Source organism: Canis aureus, chromosome 18 (genome assembly GCF_053574225.1).
Source record: "Canis aureus isolate CA01 chromosome 18, VMU_Caureus_v.1.0, whole genome shotgun sequence".
NCBI classification, from domain to species: domain Eukaryota; kingdom Metazoa; phylum Chordata; class Mammalia; order Carnivora; family Canidae; genus Canis; species Canis aureus.
The window spans coordinates 40,064,042-40,080,579 of NC_135628.1; the positions used below are offsets into that span (position 1 = coordinate 40,064,042).

The window sequence follows — 16,538 nt, forward strand, 5'->3', positions numbered from 1 at the left end:
CCCTGTGGGGAGTCTGATGCAGGACTCAATCCCAGCACCCTGGCATTACACTCTGAGCCAAAGGCAAACACTCAACCACTGAGCCACCCAGGTGCCCCCCGCCTTCCTTAATTCTTAAGGAAAGAGGCAATATAATAACAAATACGAGTAAGGTTAAACACCCATTTGGATGTAACAGAAGCTTACTTAAGCAAGCTATCAGCACTCAAAGTTGACCATGAAAAATGCAAAGTTAAATAACTGGGGCTTATTGGAAATTAAGGCAACTCCTATGTTACCAGTTGGCATCAGCTACACAATGTTACTTCATCCAGGGCAGTTAGTTCTACCAAGTACACTAGTTCCGCAAGTTCTGATTTTCCTCTTGGAATTACCACAGAATCCTAATATGTTTTAATGACTCAATATGAGTGATTTTGCAGTGCTAGCAGTTTAAAAATGTGCTAGGTGTTTTTCCCAGCAAATGATATTTCTGTTTGTGAAGAGTAATCACAGCTGAAACCCAGAAAGGAAAATCAAAGAAAGAAAATTTGTCAGCTGAGAATTGTCCATCACTTTTTCAAGACAGCTCCATAGTTATCAGAGGAACATGTGAGGACAGGCCAGGAAACATCTGTCCATCCTACCTTACAGCAATTCAGTAGAAGGCCAAGGACAGGACGAAACTTCAGGGTGGCCCCAACAAGCACACCTCATGGCATTAAAGCCAATTTTTCCTGAAACTGGGTCTGAGTCTTAAATAGTGGCCACTATATTTATTTTAAAATCAGGTTTCATCTATTATACCACAACCAAGAAAGCAGTTGACATCCAAAGAAGCAGAAAGTGGTAATTTTATACACATACAGTTTTCTAGATTCTGTGGAGATAATCAACCTGGGTGGTCCTAATTCATGTGTTTTCAGTCATGGTAAAAACAAGCACTCAGATTAGCATTAAAGAGCATTTTGTTCCCTTTCTGTCCTAAACTTGCTTTATTTAAAATATAAGCCTAAATAAAGTAAAAAATGAAACCTGTAAGATGAAGGCTATTTCTAACTCTCCACAAACACCACAAAAACTATAAAGTCTTTAACTCAGGAGTCAGTGAGCATCACATAGACTCAAGATCAGAATTTCCAAGGATGTTTGGATGAAAGAATTCCAGATGTTTGGAAAAGGTGTCTGAGACCAGGGTCTCAGACTAGTGCTAACTAGTTGTGTGTTCACTCATGCACTCACCCTATAATCCTTTATTGGAGTCCTGCCAAGTGGCCCAATCTGTACTAGATATTCACTTGATGAAGAATAACAGCCCTTTCCTCAAAAGCCTGCACTCTATGGGGAGAGTAAGGCAAGTGAAAATGCAAATACAATGCTCTGTGCTAAATGGCTTGATAAAGGTCAAAGATAGGGGCAGGACTAACTAGTCATAGGGCGGGGAAGGTATCAGAGAAGGCTTTCTGGAGGAAGTTTGAGGTGAGAACTGAAAGACATGTAGTTAACAGCCAGATGAAGGACAATAAGGAGAAATAGGAGAATACAAGGTACAGGCAGAAGAAATATTCACAAACTCTCTGTCAAGAGAGTGTGGCCCATTAGGTGATATGTACGTAGCTGAGGTTGGCCAGAATGTGGATTTAGGGAGAAAGGAGATGGAGGAGAAAAGAGAATGCAGTCATGTCTGTCCAGGATCTGAGGACCACGAGAAGGGGTATGAAGAGTGACCCTAGGTTTCTGTTTTGTCTCATGGGCTGGAAGAGGGGGATCCTTGCTGAGCCTGGATGGAGGTCAGGGAGACTATCTCTAAGGCTTAGACTTCTGTAGCCCAGTTTCCTCATTTGAAAACAAAAGGATCAGGGACACCTGGGTGGCTCAGTGGCTGAGTACCTGTCTTCATGCCCAGGGCGTGATCCTGGAGTTCTGGGATCAAGTACTGACTGCATCGGGCTCCCTGCATGAGGCCTGCTTCTCTCTCTGCCTGTGTCTCTGCCTCTCTCTCTCTCTCTCTCTCTCTGTGTGTCTCTCATGAATAAATAATACATAAATAAACTTAAAATCTTCTAAAAAAAAGGATCAGAATAGATTCCTTCCAGGTTTCTTGCACCTACGAAATGATATAATTACAGGAAACTAGGGTCTTGAATTATAAGACTCTTCCAATTCTGGGACATTTTTGGAAGATAGAGTCATTGGCAGGGTCCTAATAAATGTAGCAGCCAACTGTACCAGTCTCAATCTCCTGTTCTAGTAGCCAACCTCAGGAACAAAATAACAGTTGTTTCTTACTGACCAGTGCCTCTGTGCCTTTCACTGCTCTACAGGATCTCCGTACATCCTCACAGAACTCCATGAGGTAGGCACCGATCTTTTCTCCGTTTACAAAAGGGAAAACAGGTTTAGTAAGGCCCCATATTCACTCAAAGCCATTATGTGAAGGGCAGAGCCAGGTTCCCCAGCCACGTTCAACTCAAAAGCCTCTGTGCTTAACCACTGAGTGTTACTGCCCTTGTTACACTGCACTGTCTGCTCAGACAAACCAACTCATCATAGTCTACAAAAGATTCTTTGCATCAACGAAAGATCATTTGCAGGGGGAAATGGATTGCTGAGGGACAGAACAGGCTTTACAGATGATATAGGGGATCCCTGGGTGGCTCAGCAATTTGGCGCCTGCCTTTGGTCCAGGGCGCAATCCTGGAGTCCGGGGATCGAGTCCTGTGTCAGGATCCCGGCAGGGAGCCTGCTTCTCCCTCTCCCTGTCTCTGCCTCTCTCTCTCTCTCTCTATCATGAATGAATAAATAAAATCTTTAAAAAAAATAAAGATGGTATAGTCCAGTGATTTCCAAAGTCTGGCCCCATTTGGAACTTTCGAATTAAAAACGTAGAGATGGAAAACAAAGGCTCTCTATTGCCGTAGGAGCCCCTGGAGCAAGGTGAAGACCTCACAGGCTTAAACCCGTGGAAATGTGGAAACTAAGATTTTGTGACTTTAATCCAGATCCAGGAGTACGTAGCACTCAGGTGTAACCCGCTCCCCACTGCCTGCCACTGCCCATCTCTCAGGGCTCCGTCTGTTGTGCAACAAACCACATCTCCATCAGGAAAAGCTGCTTGGTACAAAAACAAAAAGGGTGGCCTGTTTCTATCACTCTTGTTTGCCTGTAATTCCCTACCGCCCCCCACCCCCAACACCAAATGTGTAAAATGACAAAGACGAAGCAGACAGCATAATTTGGAATCAGATTTCCCATACCACATCACATTTTGTAGTAATTCTATGAAATTCAAGTTGGATATTAGAATGTCAGTTTAAAAGGAAACTGGTTATTAGTAAAGGATAACAGGTGCTTTAAAACTATAGTAAGTGTTGACATTTGAAGGAAAGGAAGCATAACAACCTAATGCTTTTTTTGGCTTTGCATGGAAATGAATAGCCATTCCTTGTCAATTCTCACCTCTGTTTCACTCAAAGACTGCATATATAACAGCAAAGATTGCCAAGAGAAAAACGTTATGCACGCTGTCAAGGACAAATAAACCAGGACATCAATCAAAGTGTAATGGAACAGATAGATGCAAGATGCCAGAAGGCTAAAATGCAGTTACAATTATGTTTTACTTTGTTGGGAAATAATTGTTATGAATTGTAATGTTACCTTGGTCTCTCGCCTTATTGTATGAAATAACACTTATTTAGGTTGTAAGGCATCAAAATACATTTTCTTTTTCCTTACAGAAAAACTGAGTATGGAAGCAGCTCTGGTTTCTATACACACCACTGTATCACACTATATAAAGTTTCCTTCTCAGAAAGCTATTCAAAACTACCTTTGGCATCTGGTTTTTGTACCAGATGTGGGCTATTTCTACACGACCACAACAAATTGGAGAATTAAAAACAAATTATCTGTTGGATCGAGATAGTAGAAGAAAACATGATATGACAGCAACACACTAACCTGGAAAAGCAAGAGTCCTGGATTCTGGGTGTGGCAGACAGAAAAGCTGTATTTCATCTCTGGGTTTCTGCTGCTTTGTTGGCATAAAGAAGGGTTTCAATGGAAAGTCTCTGAACTCTCTTCTAGTCTTAACATGTCATAATTCTACGTCCACAGAGCAGAGTCTACTGCTGTACTATCTACCCTCTCACAAAGGGAGGGAATGAAGCTTTCCTCCTGTCTCATCTAGGATCCTTGTTTACACCCTGGGAAATACATACCCTTTAGGAAACCATGGAAATCTACTGGCATCATTTTTCTATTTTTCTCCTAAAGCATTCTGCCTGGTAGTTTAAAAGATGCAAGAATTAAACTAACACATATTAAACACTAAGTAGAGCCTGGGTACTACTAAGTGCTTTATAAGATTAGCTCTTTTAGTTCTCACAACTCCACAAAAAAGATACATTACTATTCCCATTTTAAGGATAGGAAACCAAGATACAGAACAGAGAAGAAATATCTAACAACAGAGATTTCATAGACCACTTTCAGATTTCTATTCAAATCTGGGGTGAATCTGGGACTTGGGGACCTCTGGACCATGGGTGGTGTTTGACCGGCACATAGCAGGTGACAATGATCTTATGAGGCTGAGTATATAGATAACCACTCATTTTATTCAGAAATCATAGAAGGATTCTTCTAGAGCATCCTCTTTATTCATTTGACCACCCCTCATAATCAAGTGATTTTCCTTTTTCTCTACAACACCCCAATACCCAGTATTTACCTCTTTCTTTTTCCTCTCCTCTTCCTTCCGTTTCTTCTCTTCTCTTATCTGTGCTAAGCGCTGTTTTTTGCGCTCTAGCTCAGCTTTTAAGTCACTTTTGTCAGACATGTTGGTTTCCTTGGAAGAAAAGAAAAAAAATGTGAATACATAAAAATAACTTTTCTGTAAACACTGCAGAAAATCATCCAAAATCTTGAAAATGTGACTTTTTGAACATAACAGGTTGTATTAGTCTATGTGGAAGAATCAAGGAAACAAATTAGGTTAGGTCTGGTCTCATGCTTTATAAATAATTTCCTTTTTATGTATTCATAAATATTTGAAGCAATACAATGATATAGTCTCTTCTGGTGGGAAAATTATAGCAACTTCGTAATAAGCAAGACATTTTCTGTGCAAGTTTCTTAACAAATAAATAAAAAAAACACACAAGAGACTCAAAAAAGAACCTTCACCATGGGAGGAGGCAACATGGTGGAAGAGTAGGGGGTCCTCAATTCATCTGGTCCTATAAATTTACCTAGATAACTTTCAAAACATCATGAACACCTACAAATTTGACCTGAGATGTAAAGAGAGAACACCTGGAATGCTACAGAGAGAAAAGTGATTCTTCTGACAAGGTAGGAAGGTGAAGAAAAAAAGGAGAGGGAGGGGAACGGTGGCAAGATGGGCAAATCAGGACCGAAATGGGAGCTCCAACAAGCTGGGCGAAAGTGGAGCTGCGACAAGCCAAGCTGTGGAAAGCCTAGGAAAGCTGGGGCATGAAAGCAAGCCCTGGAAAAGAAGGAACTTTAAAAATCCATGCCTGGGTCTTCCCTGACTGAAACATGCTCAGCAGGGAAATAGGGCAGAATTGCAGGAGGGCCAGTGAAGCCTCAATATTCCCAGAAACACAGTAAGAATAGGAGCACCCAGGAGAAAGTTCACCACAAGCCATGGTCCGATCTCAGTAAAGAGCTGGAACACCACAACCCTCCAGGGCATTTTGTGGACTGGCACTGGAACTCCCTTTACCCTAGAGCCTGGCAATGGATGGAGGCGGGTATCCTCCATTTGCTTTGGGAGAGGTGGACCCCAGGAGAGCACAGGACAGTGAGAACTCTCCTGCTGCTGGGCACCCTTCAATTTGTACAGATCAGTGCATTCGTGCCTGCCCCCAGGAGAATCCAGGCTAGTGTGTACTGGGAGACTGCACTTCAGTACTCATGGGGAGCTCTTGGCTCCAGAGCTGGAGATCTGGCTGCCATCATTTTTTTGCTTCTTTTCGCTTTTCACCTCAGAGAGGTGGGGCCTGTAGGGAATGAAGGCCTCACAGGATAAACAGCTCACACTGAGCCAGGCCACCTGGCAAGGGGCAGAGCATCTCCACTCAGGCACAGACACCCGAGAATCAGCACAGCCCACCCCTCCCAAGAAGAGCTGCTGCAAGAACAGGAAAGAGCAAGTTTGCTGACCAAGCAATACTGGAAAGCTCCAGGACTCAGGGAAAATAGTATATACAGCTAGAGGTTTTTTTCATTGCAATTTGTTTATATTTCAGGTTAAAAATTTCCAGTATTTTTTCTCTTTTCCTGCCTTAACTACAATATTTCACCAATTCTTTGTTTTTAAGCTTTTTCCTTTTTGACTTTCATATTTCTACAATTACATGTCTTAGATATATTCTTCATTATTGGATTCCCTTCAACATATTCAATTTAATTTTGGTAGATATATGGGTTATGGGTTTTTGTTTTTTTCTGTCTTGTTTGGTCTTATATTAGTACCTTCTAACACATGGACCAAAATACACCAGAACCAAGTGGAACACCATGTTGGTTCATTCTGTGAGACTATATTCTCTGTTACTTCCCATTCTGCCCCCTCTTTTTTTCTTCTTTCTGTTTTTTGTGTTTGACGTTGTGTCTTATATATATTTTGTTGGTTTATATAAATTTGGAATTGAGTATCTTCTAACATACAGAACAAAATACACTCAGAAACCAGGGCGCCTGGGTGGCTCAGTGGTTGAGCACTGCCTTTAGCTCAGGGTGTGATCGTGGAGTCCCGGGACGGAGTTCCATATTGGGCTCCCTGTGGGGAGTCTGCTTCTCCCTCTGCCTACGTCTCTGCCTTTCTGTTTGTGTGTATCTCTAATGAATAAATAAATTTTAAAAAATACACTCAGAATCCAGAGGATCACCCTCTGGGTCCCCTCAGGGAGACTATATTCTCTATCCACCACCACTTCCTCACTCCCCTTTTTTCTTTGTTTTTTGTTTTTGTTTTTTTATTCTTACTAGTTTAAAATTTGTTTTTCACTTTAATAATCCATTTGTTTTATTTTGTTTTGTTCTTTTTTCTTTTATTTTCTGGTCTCTGACGTCTTCAGAATCATCTATGTTTTATTTAGGTAGTGGTTGATATTTTTGACTCTGCTCACTCATACAGCCACTCTGCACTGGACAAAATGAATAGAAGGAAGAATTCACCACAAAAGAAAGAATCAGAAGTAATACTCTGCCACAGAATTGCTAGACATGGATTTAAATACAACATCAGAAATATAATTAAGAAGTACAATTATAAAATTACTGGTGGCTCTGGAAAAAAAGCATAAAGGACTCTAGAGATTTTTTTACTGCAGAATTGAGATCTAATCAGGCCAAAATTAAAATGCTTAAAAATACTGATATGCAGTCCAAACTGGATGCTCTAACTGCTAGGGTTAATGAGGTGGAAGAGAGAGTGAGTGACATAGAAGACAAGTTGATGGAAAGGAAGGAAGCTGAGGAAAAAAGAGAAAAACAATTAAAAACCCAAAAGGAAAGGCTTAGGAAATAAATGATAGCTTGAGAAGGAAGAATATTCGTCTTATTGGGATTCCAGAAGAGGTTGAGAGAGAGAAAAAGGACTACAAAGTATATGTGAACAAATCATAGCTGAGAACTTCCCTGATCTGGGGAAGGAAACAGCATTCAGATCCAAGAGATAGAGAGGACACCCCCCCCCCAAATCAATAAAAACCATTCAACACTTTGACATTTAATAGTAAAAATTACAAATTTCAAAGATAAGAGAAAATTCTTAAAGCAGCTTGAGACAAGAGATTCTTAAGTTATACGGGAGAGATAACAGATTAACAGCAGACCTCTACACAGAGACCTGGCAGGCCAGAAAGGGCTGGCATGGTATATACAGGGTACTAAATGAGAAAAAACATGCAGCCAAGAATACTTTATCCAGCAAGGCTGTCATTCAGAATAGAGGGAGAGATAAGGAGCTTCCAGGATATACAGAAACTGAAAGAATATGTGACCATCAAACTGGCTGCAAGAAATACTAAGGAGAACCCTGTAAAAGAAAGGGGGAACCCAAAGAAACAATCCACAAAAACAGGGACTATATAGGTAATACTATGACATTAATTCATAGCTTTCAATAGTTACTGTGAACGTGAATGGGCTAAATGATCCCATCAAAAGACACAGGGTATAGGACTGGATAAAAAAGCAAGACTCGTCTATACGCTGTCTACGAGAGACTCATTTTAGACCTAAGGACATGTCCAGCCTGAAAATGAAGGGGTGGAGAACATTTACCATTCAAATGGTCCTCAAAAGAAAGTTGGGGTGGCAATCCTCATATCAGATAAATTAGAGTTTATACCAAAGACTGTAATAAGAGATGAAGAGGGACACTCTATCATACATAAAAAGGGTCTATCCAACAAGAAGACCTAACAATCATGAATATTTATGCCTCTAATGTGGGAGCTGCCAAGTATATCAATCAATTAATAACCAAAGTAAAGAGACAGATCAATAATAGTACAATAATAGTAGGAGACTTCAACAGCACTCTCAGCAAAAGATAGATCTTCTAAGGAGAGTATCACCAAAGAAACAAAGGCCTTGAATGATACACTAGACCAAATAGTTTTCACAGATATATACAGAACGTTTAATCCTAATGCAACTGAATACACATTCTTCTCAAGTGCACATGGAACTTTCTCCAGAATAGACCACATACTGAGTCACAAATCAGGTCTTAAGGGATACCAAAAGACTGGGATTGTCCCCTGCCTATTTTCAGACTACAAGGGAGGGAATACTTCCAAACTTTTTCTATGAGACCAGCATTACCTTGATCCCAAAACAAGACAAAGACCCCACCAAAAAGGAAAATTATAGACCAATACACCTGATGAACATGGATGCAAAAATTCTCACCAGAATACCAGCCAGTAGGATCCAACAGGACATTAAGAGGATTATTCACCACAACCAAATGGGATTTATCCCTGGGATACAAGGGTGGTTCAACATTCATGATAGATCACATCAATAAGAGAAAAAATAAGAACCATATGATCCTCTAAATAGATATAGAGAAAGAATTTGACGAAATACATCATCCATTCCTGATTAAAACTCTTCAAAGTGTAGGGATAGAGAGAACATTCCCCAATATCTTAAAAGCCATTTATGAAAAGCCCACACTGAATATCATTCTCAATGGGGAAACACTGAGAGCCTTTGCCCTAAGACCAGGAACACGACAGGGATGTCCACTCACCACTGTTATTCAACATAGTACTAGAAGTCCTAGCCTCAGCAATCAGACAACAAAAAGAAATAAAGGCATTCAAATTGGGAAAGAAGTCAAACTCTCCCTCTTCGCAGTTGACATAATCCTGTATTTAGAAAACCCAAAAGACTCCACTCCAAGATTGCTAGAACTCATACAGCAATTCAGCAACGTGCAGGATATAAAATCAATGCGCAGAAATCAGTGGCATTTCTGTACGCTAACAGACTGAAAAAAGAAAAATTAAGGAATCAATCCCATTTAGAATTGCACCCAAGCTGTGATCATCCAGGCAGTACGGCACTGACACAAAAACAGACAACTAGATCAATGGAACAGAATAGAGAACCCAGAAATGGACCCTCAACACTATAGTCAACTAATATTTGACAAAGCAAGAAAAAATATCCACTGGAAAAAGACAGTCTCTTCAATAAGTGGTGTTGGGAAAATTGGGCAGCCACATGAGAAGAATGAAACTGGACCAATCTCTTACACCATATACAGAAATAAACTCAAAATAGTTGAAAGATCGAAATGTGAAACAAGAATCCACCAAAGTACTAAAGGAGAACACAGGCAACAACCTTTTTTAACTTGGCCACAGCAACTTCCTGCAAAACACATCTATGAAGGCAAGGGAAAGCAAAATGAACTATTGGGACTTAATCAAGATAAAAAGCTTCTGCACAATGAAGGAAACAATCAACAAAACTAAAAGACAACCTATAGAATAGGGGAAGATATTTACAAATGACATATCAGATAAAGGGCTAGTATCCAAGATCTATAAAGAACTTACCAAACTCAACACCTAGGAAACAAACAATCCAGTCATGAAATGGGCAGAAGACATGAACAGACATTTCTCCAAGGAAGACACGCACATGGCCAACAAGCACATGACAAAATGCTCCACATCACTTGCCATCAGGGAAATACAAGTCAAAACCACAATGAGATACTACCTCACACCAGTGAAAATGGCTAAAATTAACAAGACAGGAAACAACAAATGTTGGAGAGGAATACAAGCTCTTGGTGGGAATGAAAGCTGGTGCAGCCACTCTGGAAAACAGTGTGGAGTTTCCTCAAGAAGCTAAAAATAGAACTACCCTACGACCCAGCAATTGCACTACTGAGTATTTACCCCAAAGATAATGATGTAGTGAAACACCAGGACACCTGCAACCCACTGTTCATAGCAGCAGTGTTCACAATAGCCAATCCGTAGAAGAAGCCACTATGTCCTTTGACAGATGAATGGATAAAGAAGATGTGGTATATATATATACAATGGTGTATTACTCAGCCATCAGAAAGGACGAATACTCATTTGCTTCGACGTGGATGGAACTGGAGGGTATTATGCTGAGCAAAATAAGTCAATTGGAGAAAGACAATCATCATATGGTTTCACTCATATATGGAATATAAGAAATAGTGAAAGAGTTATAAGGAAAAGGAGGGGAACTCAGTGGGGAAAAATTAGAGAGGGAGACAAACCATCAGAGACTCCTAGCTCTGGGAAACAAACAAAGGGTTATGGAAGGGGAGGTGGGTGGGGGGGGGTGGGGTAACTGTGCGCACCGAACTGTGAGCATGTGTGCACCAAACTGCTCAGGTTTGTCTGTTCTTGCATCTGAAGACTGTGGAGTAGAGAAACAGGTTATCTGTCCCCACATAATAACAGTAGTGTGACAAAGACAGGAGAATTATAATAGACACTCTCATTCAAAAGGGAGATTAAAAGGGGTGCCTGGCTAGCTCGATCCGTAGAGTATGCCATGACTCTTGATCTCAGGGTCATGAGTTTGAGCCCCACCTTGGGCATAGAATTTATTTTTTTTAAATATTTTTTTTAAGATTTTATTTATGTATTCATAGAGACACACAGAGAGAGAGAGAGAGAGAGGCAGAGACATAGGCAGAGGGAGAAGCAGGCTCCATGCAGAGAGCCTGACATGGGACTCGATCCAGGGTCTCCAGGATCACACCCTGGGCTGCAGGCGGCGTTAAACCACTGTGCCACCGGGGCTGCCCTTGGGCATAGAATTTAATTTAAAAAGGTAAGGGAGAGAAAAACAAGAGGCACCTAACAGTAACTGGTCTAAAACAACTGAGAATTTCAGCAGGGATATGCTTTAAGTTCCTTTATTAGGGCCCAGTACTATCCCCTAAGAGTTCTCCATGGCTATTTAGTTTTACCCTTTGGTTCTTAGCTTCCTGCTTTGAGTTATTCCTTCTTTTATATTTCTTAACAAAGTATTTGCATGGGTTTTTCATATTTTACTGGTGACATTCTGATTTAATCATTGATCTTGACCATTTCTTACTTAGAGAGTCTACTCTCTAGTATCCTGGGAATGAGAATAATTTTATTTGGAACTCAGCAAGATCTGCTCCTTTATAGTTTTTTAAAGTTATATTTAAAACCTGAATAGTCTTTTTTTTAAAATTCATCTTACTCATCCACACTTGATCACAGGCAGCTAAAAGAACCAATTAGAAAAAAAAAAAAAAAAAAGAACCAATTACCAGGGAAATCTCCATCCCTCAAAAACACCCAGGTGCTCCTCACAACAAATGCACTCTTTAATCTGCATCACCTATTTACCCGTCCCCCCGCCACTGTATGGAAATGTTGAATCATTATGTTATATGCCAGAATCTAATATTACACTATATATTAACCAACTGGAATTAAAATAAAACTAAAAAAAAAAAAAAAAAGAACCTTCACCATGACTTCCAATTTAGATAATAATGGGCCAATTCATCCCCATGGTGAGAAAAGAAAATAGGCGGTCATAAACCCCTAGAGATGTGCTCCACTCAAATATCAATGGACTCACTCACTAAACATTCCTCCACTGAGCCTGGGCACATAGATCTCATTTTGACTAACATTCTATGCATCAGGAAAGACAGCCACTAAAGACCTAACATGTTAATCTTCTTTTTCTGTAAAACTCCTCCCAAACTGTCACAATTAATTTCATCTCCTGTACAATCCTATTTCTATAAAACTTTCATTTGCATACTGAATGCAATTGTGCTTATCCTGGCACTTTCCTTGTCTCAAGTAAAAGATGTTTATGAACACATGAAATAGCAGATAACACCATGGCAAGTTCTTGGGTAAATTTATCTGAATGAAATTTAATTTTAACATTAATGGGGATGGTGATGCCAGTAGTGAGGGTGCCAGAAATATTTGCAAATAAAATGAATTTGGAAAAGACTCACCAATTACCAATGATTATACTTGTCTCTTCTGTGCTCTCAATCGGAAACTAAGAAAATGGAAACATTGAGAAATGAAGAACCCTCCCTCTGACCCAAATTCCTAAAATAAAGTAGAAAAACACAAAGACATCCATAAATGTCATGATTATTTATTTCCATATTATTTATACACAGCTATGATGAATATATAATGAATCCCTAAGTAGATGACAGAGCAATGAAAGACAAAAAAGAACCAAAGAATATGAAACAATGAAAAATTCTCACACTTCCTGTCACTGCCTTTAGAAGGTAATCAAGAACCTGCAGTCACCCTAAGACACACTTCCCAATGAATAAACACAATTGGGAAATGTATCGTGGTAACTACTATACATGTCCCTGTTCATGACGTGATGGCAAAGACTTGTGACATTGTAACAATAATCACAACAATCAACCTTTGTAATCAATTCATGATTGCCCCCATTTTCCTTTTTCTTTTTTTTTAAGATTTATTTATTTATTTATTTATTTTTGCTTTTCTTTTTTTTTTTTAATTTTTTATTGGTGTTCAATTTACTAACATACAGAATAACCCCCAGTGCCCGTCACCCATTCACTCCTACCCCCCGCCCTCCTCCCCTTCTACCACCCCTAGTTCGTTTCCCAGAGTTAGCAGTCTTTACGTTCTGTCTCCCTTTCTGATATTTCCCACACATTTCTTCTCCCTTCCCTTATATTCCCTTTCACTATTATTTATATTCCCCAAATGAATGAGAACATATAATGTTTGTCCTTCTCCGACTGACTTACTTCACTCAGCATTATTTATTCACGAGAGACACACACACACACAGAGGCAGAGACACAGGCAGAGGGAGAAGCAGGCTCCCTGCAGGGAGCCCGATGCGGGACTCGATCCCAGGACTCGATCACGCCCTGAGCTGAAGGAAGACGTTCAACTGCTGAGCTACCCGGGCATCCCCCTATCTTCCTTTTTCAACAAAAACTGTTGAATAATTAATATGTGCTCGGCACTCTATAAGGCACCAGAGTAAAAAGATGAGCAAAACCAGATTCTCTCCTTCAAGGAGTACATAACACAATATTGTAAGCATGTGGTGTGGCTGGAGATGTTCTCTGCACTACTGGCTTATTGATTACTAAGTGCTAGGCATGTTTATCTTATTATCACATTTAATCCTAACAATCCAAGGAGACCAGTATTATTAATGCCTCGTTTGCAATTTGGATAATGGGAGACTCAGCAAAACCTAAGGCAGCAGGGTCAATACAAGGCCAAAACAAATCTCAAGCATGTCCATGCTCCAGACTACTCTACTCTGCTGACCCCAATGTACAAATTTAGGTAGAACGCAGAGCAAAAGAGTAATTAAGATCTATTCGAATGAGCAAGGTTACCCTCTGAGGAGATAGAATGTGAGCTGGATATCACAGGAGGTCAGGAACTGGCAAAGAAGGGAAGATACAGGTTTGTCAAGACCTATAGAATGGGAGCCAGCAGGCTAATAGATACAGATGAATCCAAGCCAAGAAATATAAACTTTAGCTGGTAAGAATGGATATGCGGGGGCAACAGCTGAAGCCTTGGGAAAATAGAGAAGTGAGTTCCATTTGGCGTAATGAGAGACAGGAAATCACACCAGCTTTTTGAAAGGGAAAACAACAAAATAAAGATGGAATTTGCTTAAGCCTATTCGTGTCTCTGCCTGGAAAACAGATAGGAGCAGCAACTGGAAATAAGGCAAGCTGCTGGGAGGCTGGTGCCAACATCTGTCTGGAGTGACCGCACCTGCACTGGGATGGTAGGTGAATGGAGAGACAGAATTCAGGGAATGTGGGTGGATGAAAGCATGCCGGGAAGAAAGAAATCTCTCGGCAGCCTTTGGATATGGAAGCCAAAGAGAAAGATTCGGTAACAAGCCCACTTCGAGAGAGCAAGGATGGCAGTGAAGTTGGGAAGAGAAGGCAAGAAAGCAAAAATGAAAAAACTTGTAGCATTCTGTAATTTGGGTGTCAATGGGATTTCTGAACAGAAAGGATGCAGAGATACAATACTGCAGATGGGATGAGAAGCTGGATGGGGACAGGAGTTGTGGGACAGAGCAGTGAGTCATCCATCTACAAAGCTGAAGCCTGAGTCACAAATTCAAAGTTCTGCAGGAGCCAGGCAGACAACATGAAGAGGCAAAGTAGTGATCAAGGCCAGTCAGAAAGGAAACACCTGCCTGAGAAGGCAGTTCTACCCGGCTCCAGCTGGTGGGTCACAGGGAAGAATACAGATTCAAGTAGTTAGATCTTTGGTTTTGTTTTGTTTAAGAGAAACCACAGGACTAATAAAAGTCAAGTGTATCACTAAGATATTGTTTGCCAATAATTTTCGTACCAGTGGGCAAAAATCCTGACAGGAGAAAATTAGAACCTATTTCCAGAAGCCATCTGAGAAGTTACATCTACTCTTCTTTCCCCAGTGGGGACCAGTCAGATTTACATTTTTGACATGTTTTGGCTGTCAGAAATGAAATATTCAATCAGAAAGATCACTGTTAGAGAAAGAATTGTGTCATTCTGTGCTGAATACAGTGGAAACTTCTTAAGTTTTCTCCTACACATTTCCCCAACTGCCACTGGCCTTCCTCTAGTCCACCAAAAGGGTGTGTCACAACTTCACTATACCGTGGTCATGAAGGAACAAACCGCGTAATAACAACATCCTCTATTTGTTGTGATTTTTGGGTAAAATTTCGTTCATGAGTAGGAAGTAAGGATATGTTCAGTACATTTCTGCAAAGAGGCAAAGTTCTTCTTATAACTGATTAATATGTCTGACAATGTTGGTCATTTAACTGTTACCAGCCATAGAGCCAATATTTTTAAAATAAATAACAAGAACACCAAGGGAACTTTTAAAAAATATTAGGTAGGGATATTCAAATAACACACTTCACTTTTTAAAAGTTGTAGAGCCACAATGGCAAAAGATGGCTATAGAGTACCTTCCACTTACCAGTTTTTTGGATCTACTCCAAAATAGACACTTTGCATCAATACCTAGCAGAATAAGCAATCTCAAGAGAATGCCTTACAAAGGGTTTGGAAAGCACACATTAGAGGAAATGAATGAGCCTTTACCCATAGTAAATAGCTGCAACAGTGACACTAAATGCAGTGTCAGCACTGAACCACACAGGCTTTCCTGGGGGGCTTGCCACTCTGACACACTCAATCTCACTGCACATCAAGCACCAATTGAGGAGCAAAGCATGGGGGACGTGAGTTATAGAGCTCCCTGTGGCTCATGCAGGTCATTGCAAAGGCAATCCTGACACTTTTAGTTTAAGAAAATAAGAGCTAGAGCTACCTGCTGCTAATTATTACTCACTTACTTCACATGCACAAAGAGCTGGCCTCTTTCATTTCAAGCTGGCAAGGGGTCAGGTAGAGAAATCAAACTGACCGCTGGGTGTACGTCTCCTTCCTGTCTGATCATCAACCTCGTCTACTACCCACCAGCCAACTAACTACAGCTTAACTCCACCCTGGCTTAGGATCAATTACAGAGCAGCCTCACCAACTCCACCCATTCTAGGGTCAAATGATGCACTTTTATGATGCCTGCTCAGCTCTCCTTGTAGCAGAGTCCCATATTCCAAATGCATTTACTGTTGGTGACATTCCCCTTGCCCACACTCTCTAACGAACTACCTTCACTTACCCGACCCATGCTTCATAACCTTCTCCCAACCCTGCATCTTAGCTCTCACTCTCCTGCAAATTCTCCAGCTTTACTATCACTGTGTACAATCTCATTTCACCTTTCTTATTTCTTGTCTCTCAAGTTATTCCCCCACTACAACAAGAGATACCCAAAAGTTCAAATCACCTAATCCATTACTCTGGGCTCCAGACACCAATTCTCAACCCCTATAACCTCTTTTTTGTTTTCCAAATTTCAATTACCTACTTCTCATTTCTCTTTTTTTAAAAGATGCAGACC

At 40.5% G+C, this 16,538-nt stretch overlaps 1 protein-coding gene and 1 long non-coding RNA gene across 12 annotated transcripts in view; one reads left to right on the plus strand and one right to left on the minus strand.

The window, feature by feature from the left end:
- DYNC1I1 (dynein cytoplasmic 1 intermediate chain 1) overlaps positions 1-16,538 on the minus strand; it is a 438,502-nt gene that overhangs the window by 267,299 nt on the left and 154,665 nt on the right. For all 10 annotated transcript variants that reach the window (XM_077856834.1, XM_077856843.1, XM_077856842.1 and 7 more), the window contains one exon: positions 4,715-4,831. In XM_077856834.1, coding sequence (XP_077712960.1) covers positions 4,715-4,822 — 108 coding nt within the window. In that variant the 5' untranslated portion in view covers positions 4,823-4,831. The remainder of the gene's footprint in view (positions 1-4,714; positions 4,832-16,538) is intronic.
- The window catches only part of LOC144288878 (uncharacterized), an 80,909-nt gene that overhangs the window by 54,404 nt on the left and 9,967 nt on the right, over positions 1-16,538 (plus strand). The gene's annotated exons all lie outside the window — the stretch shown is intronic.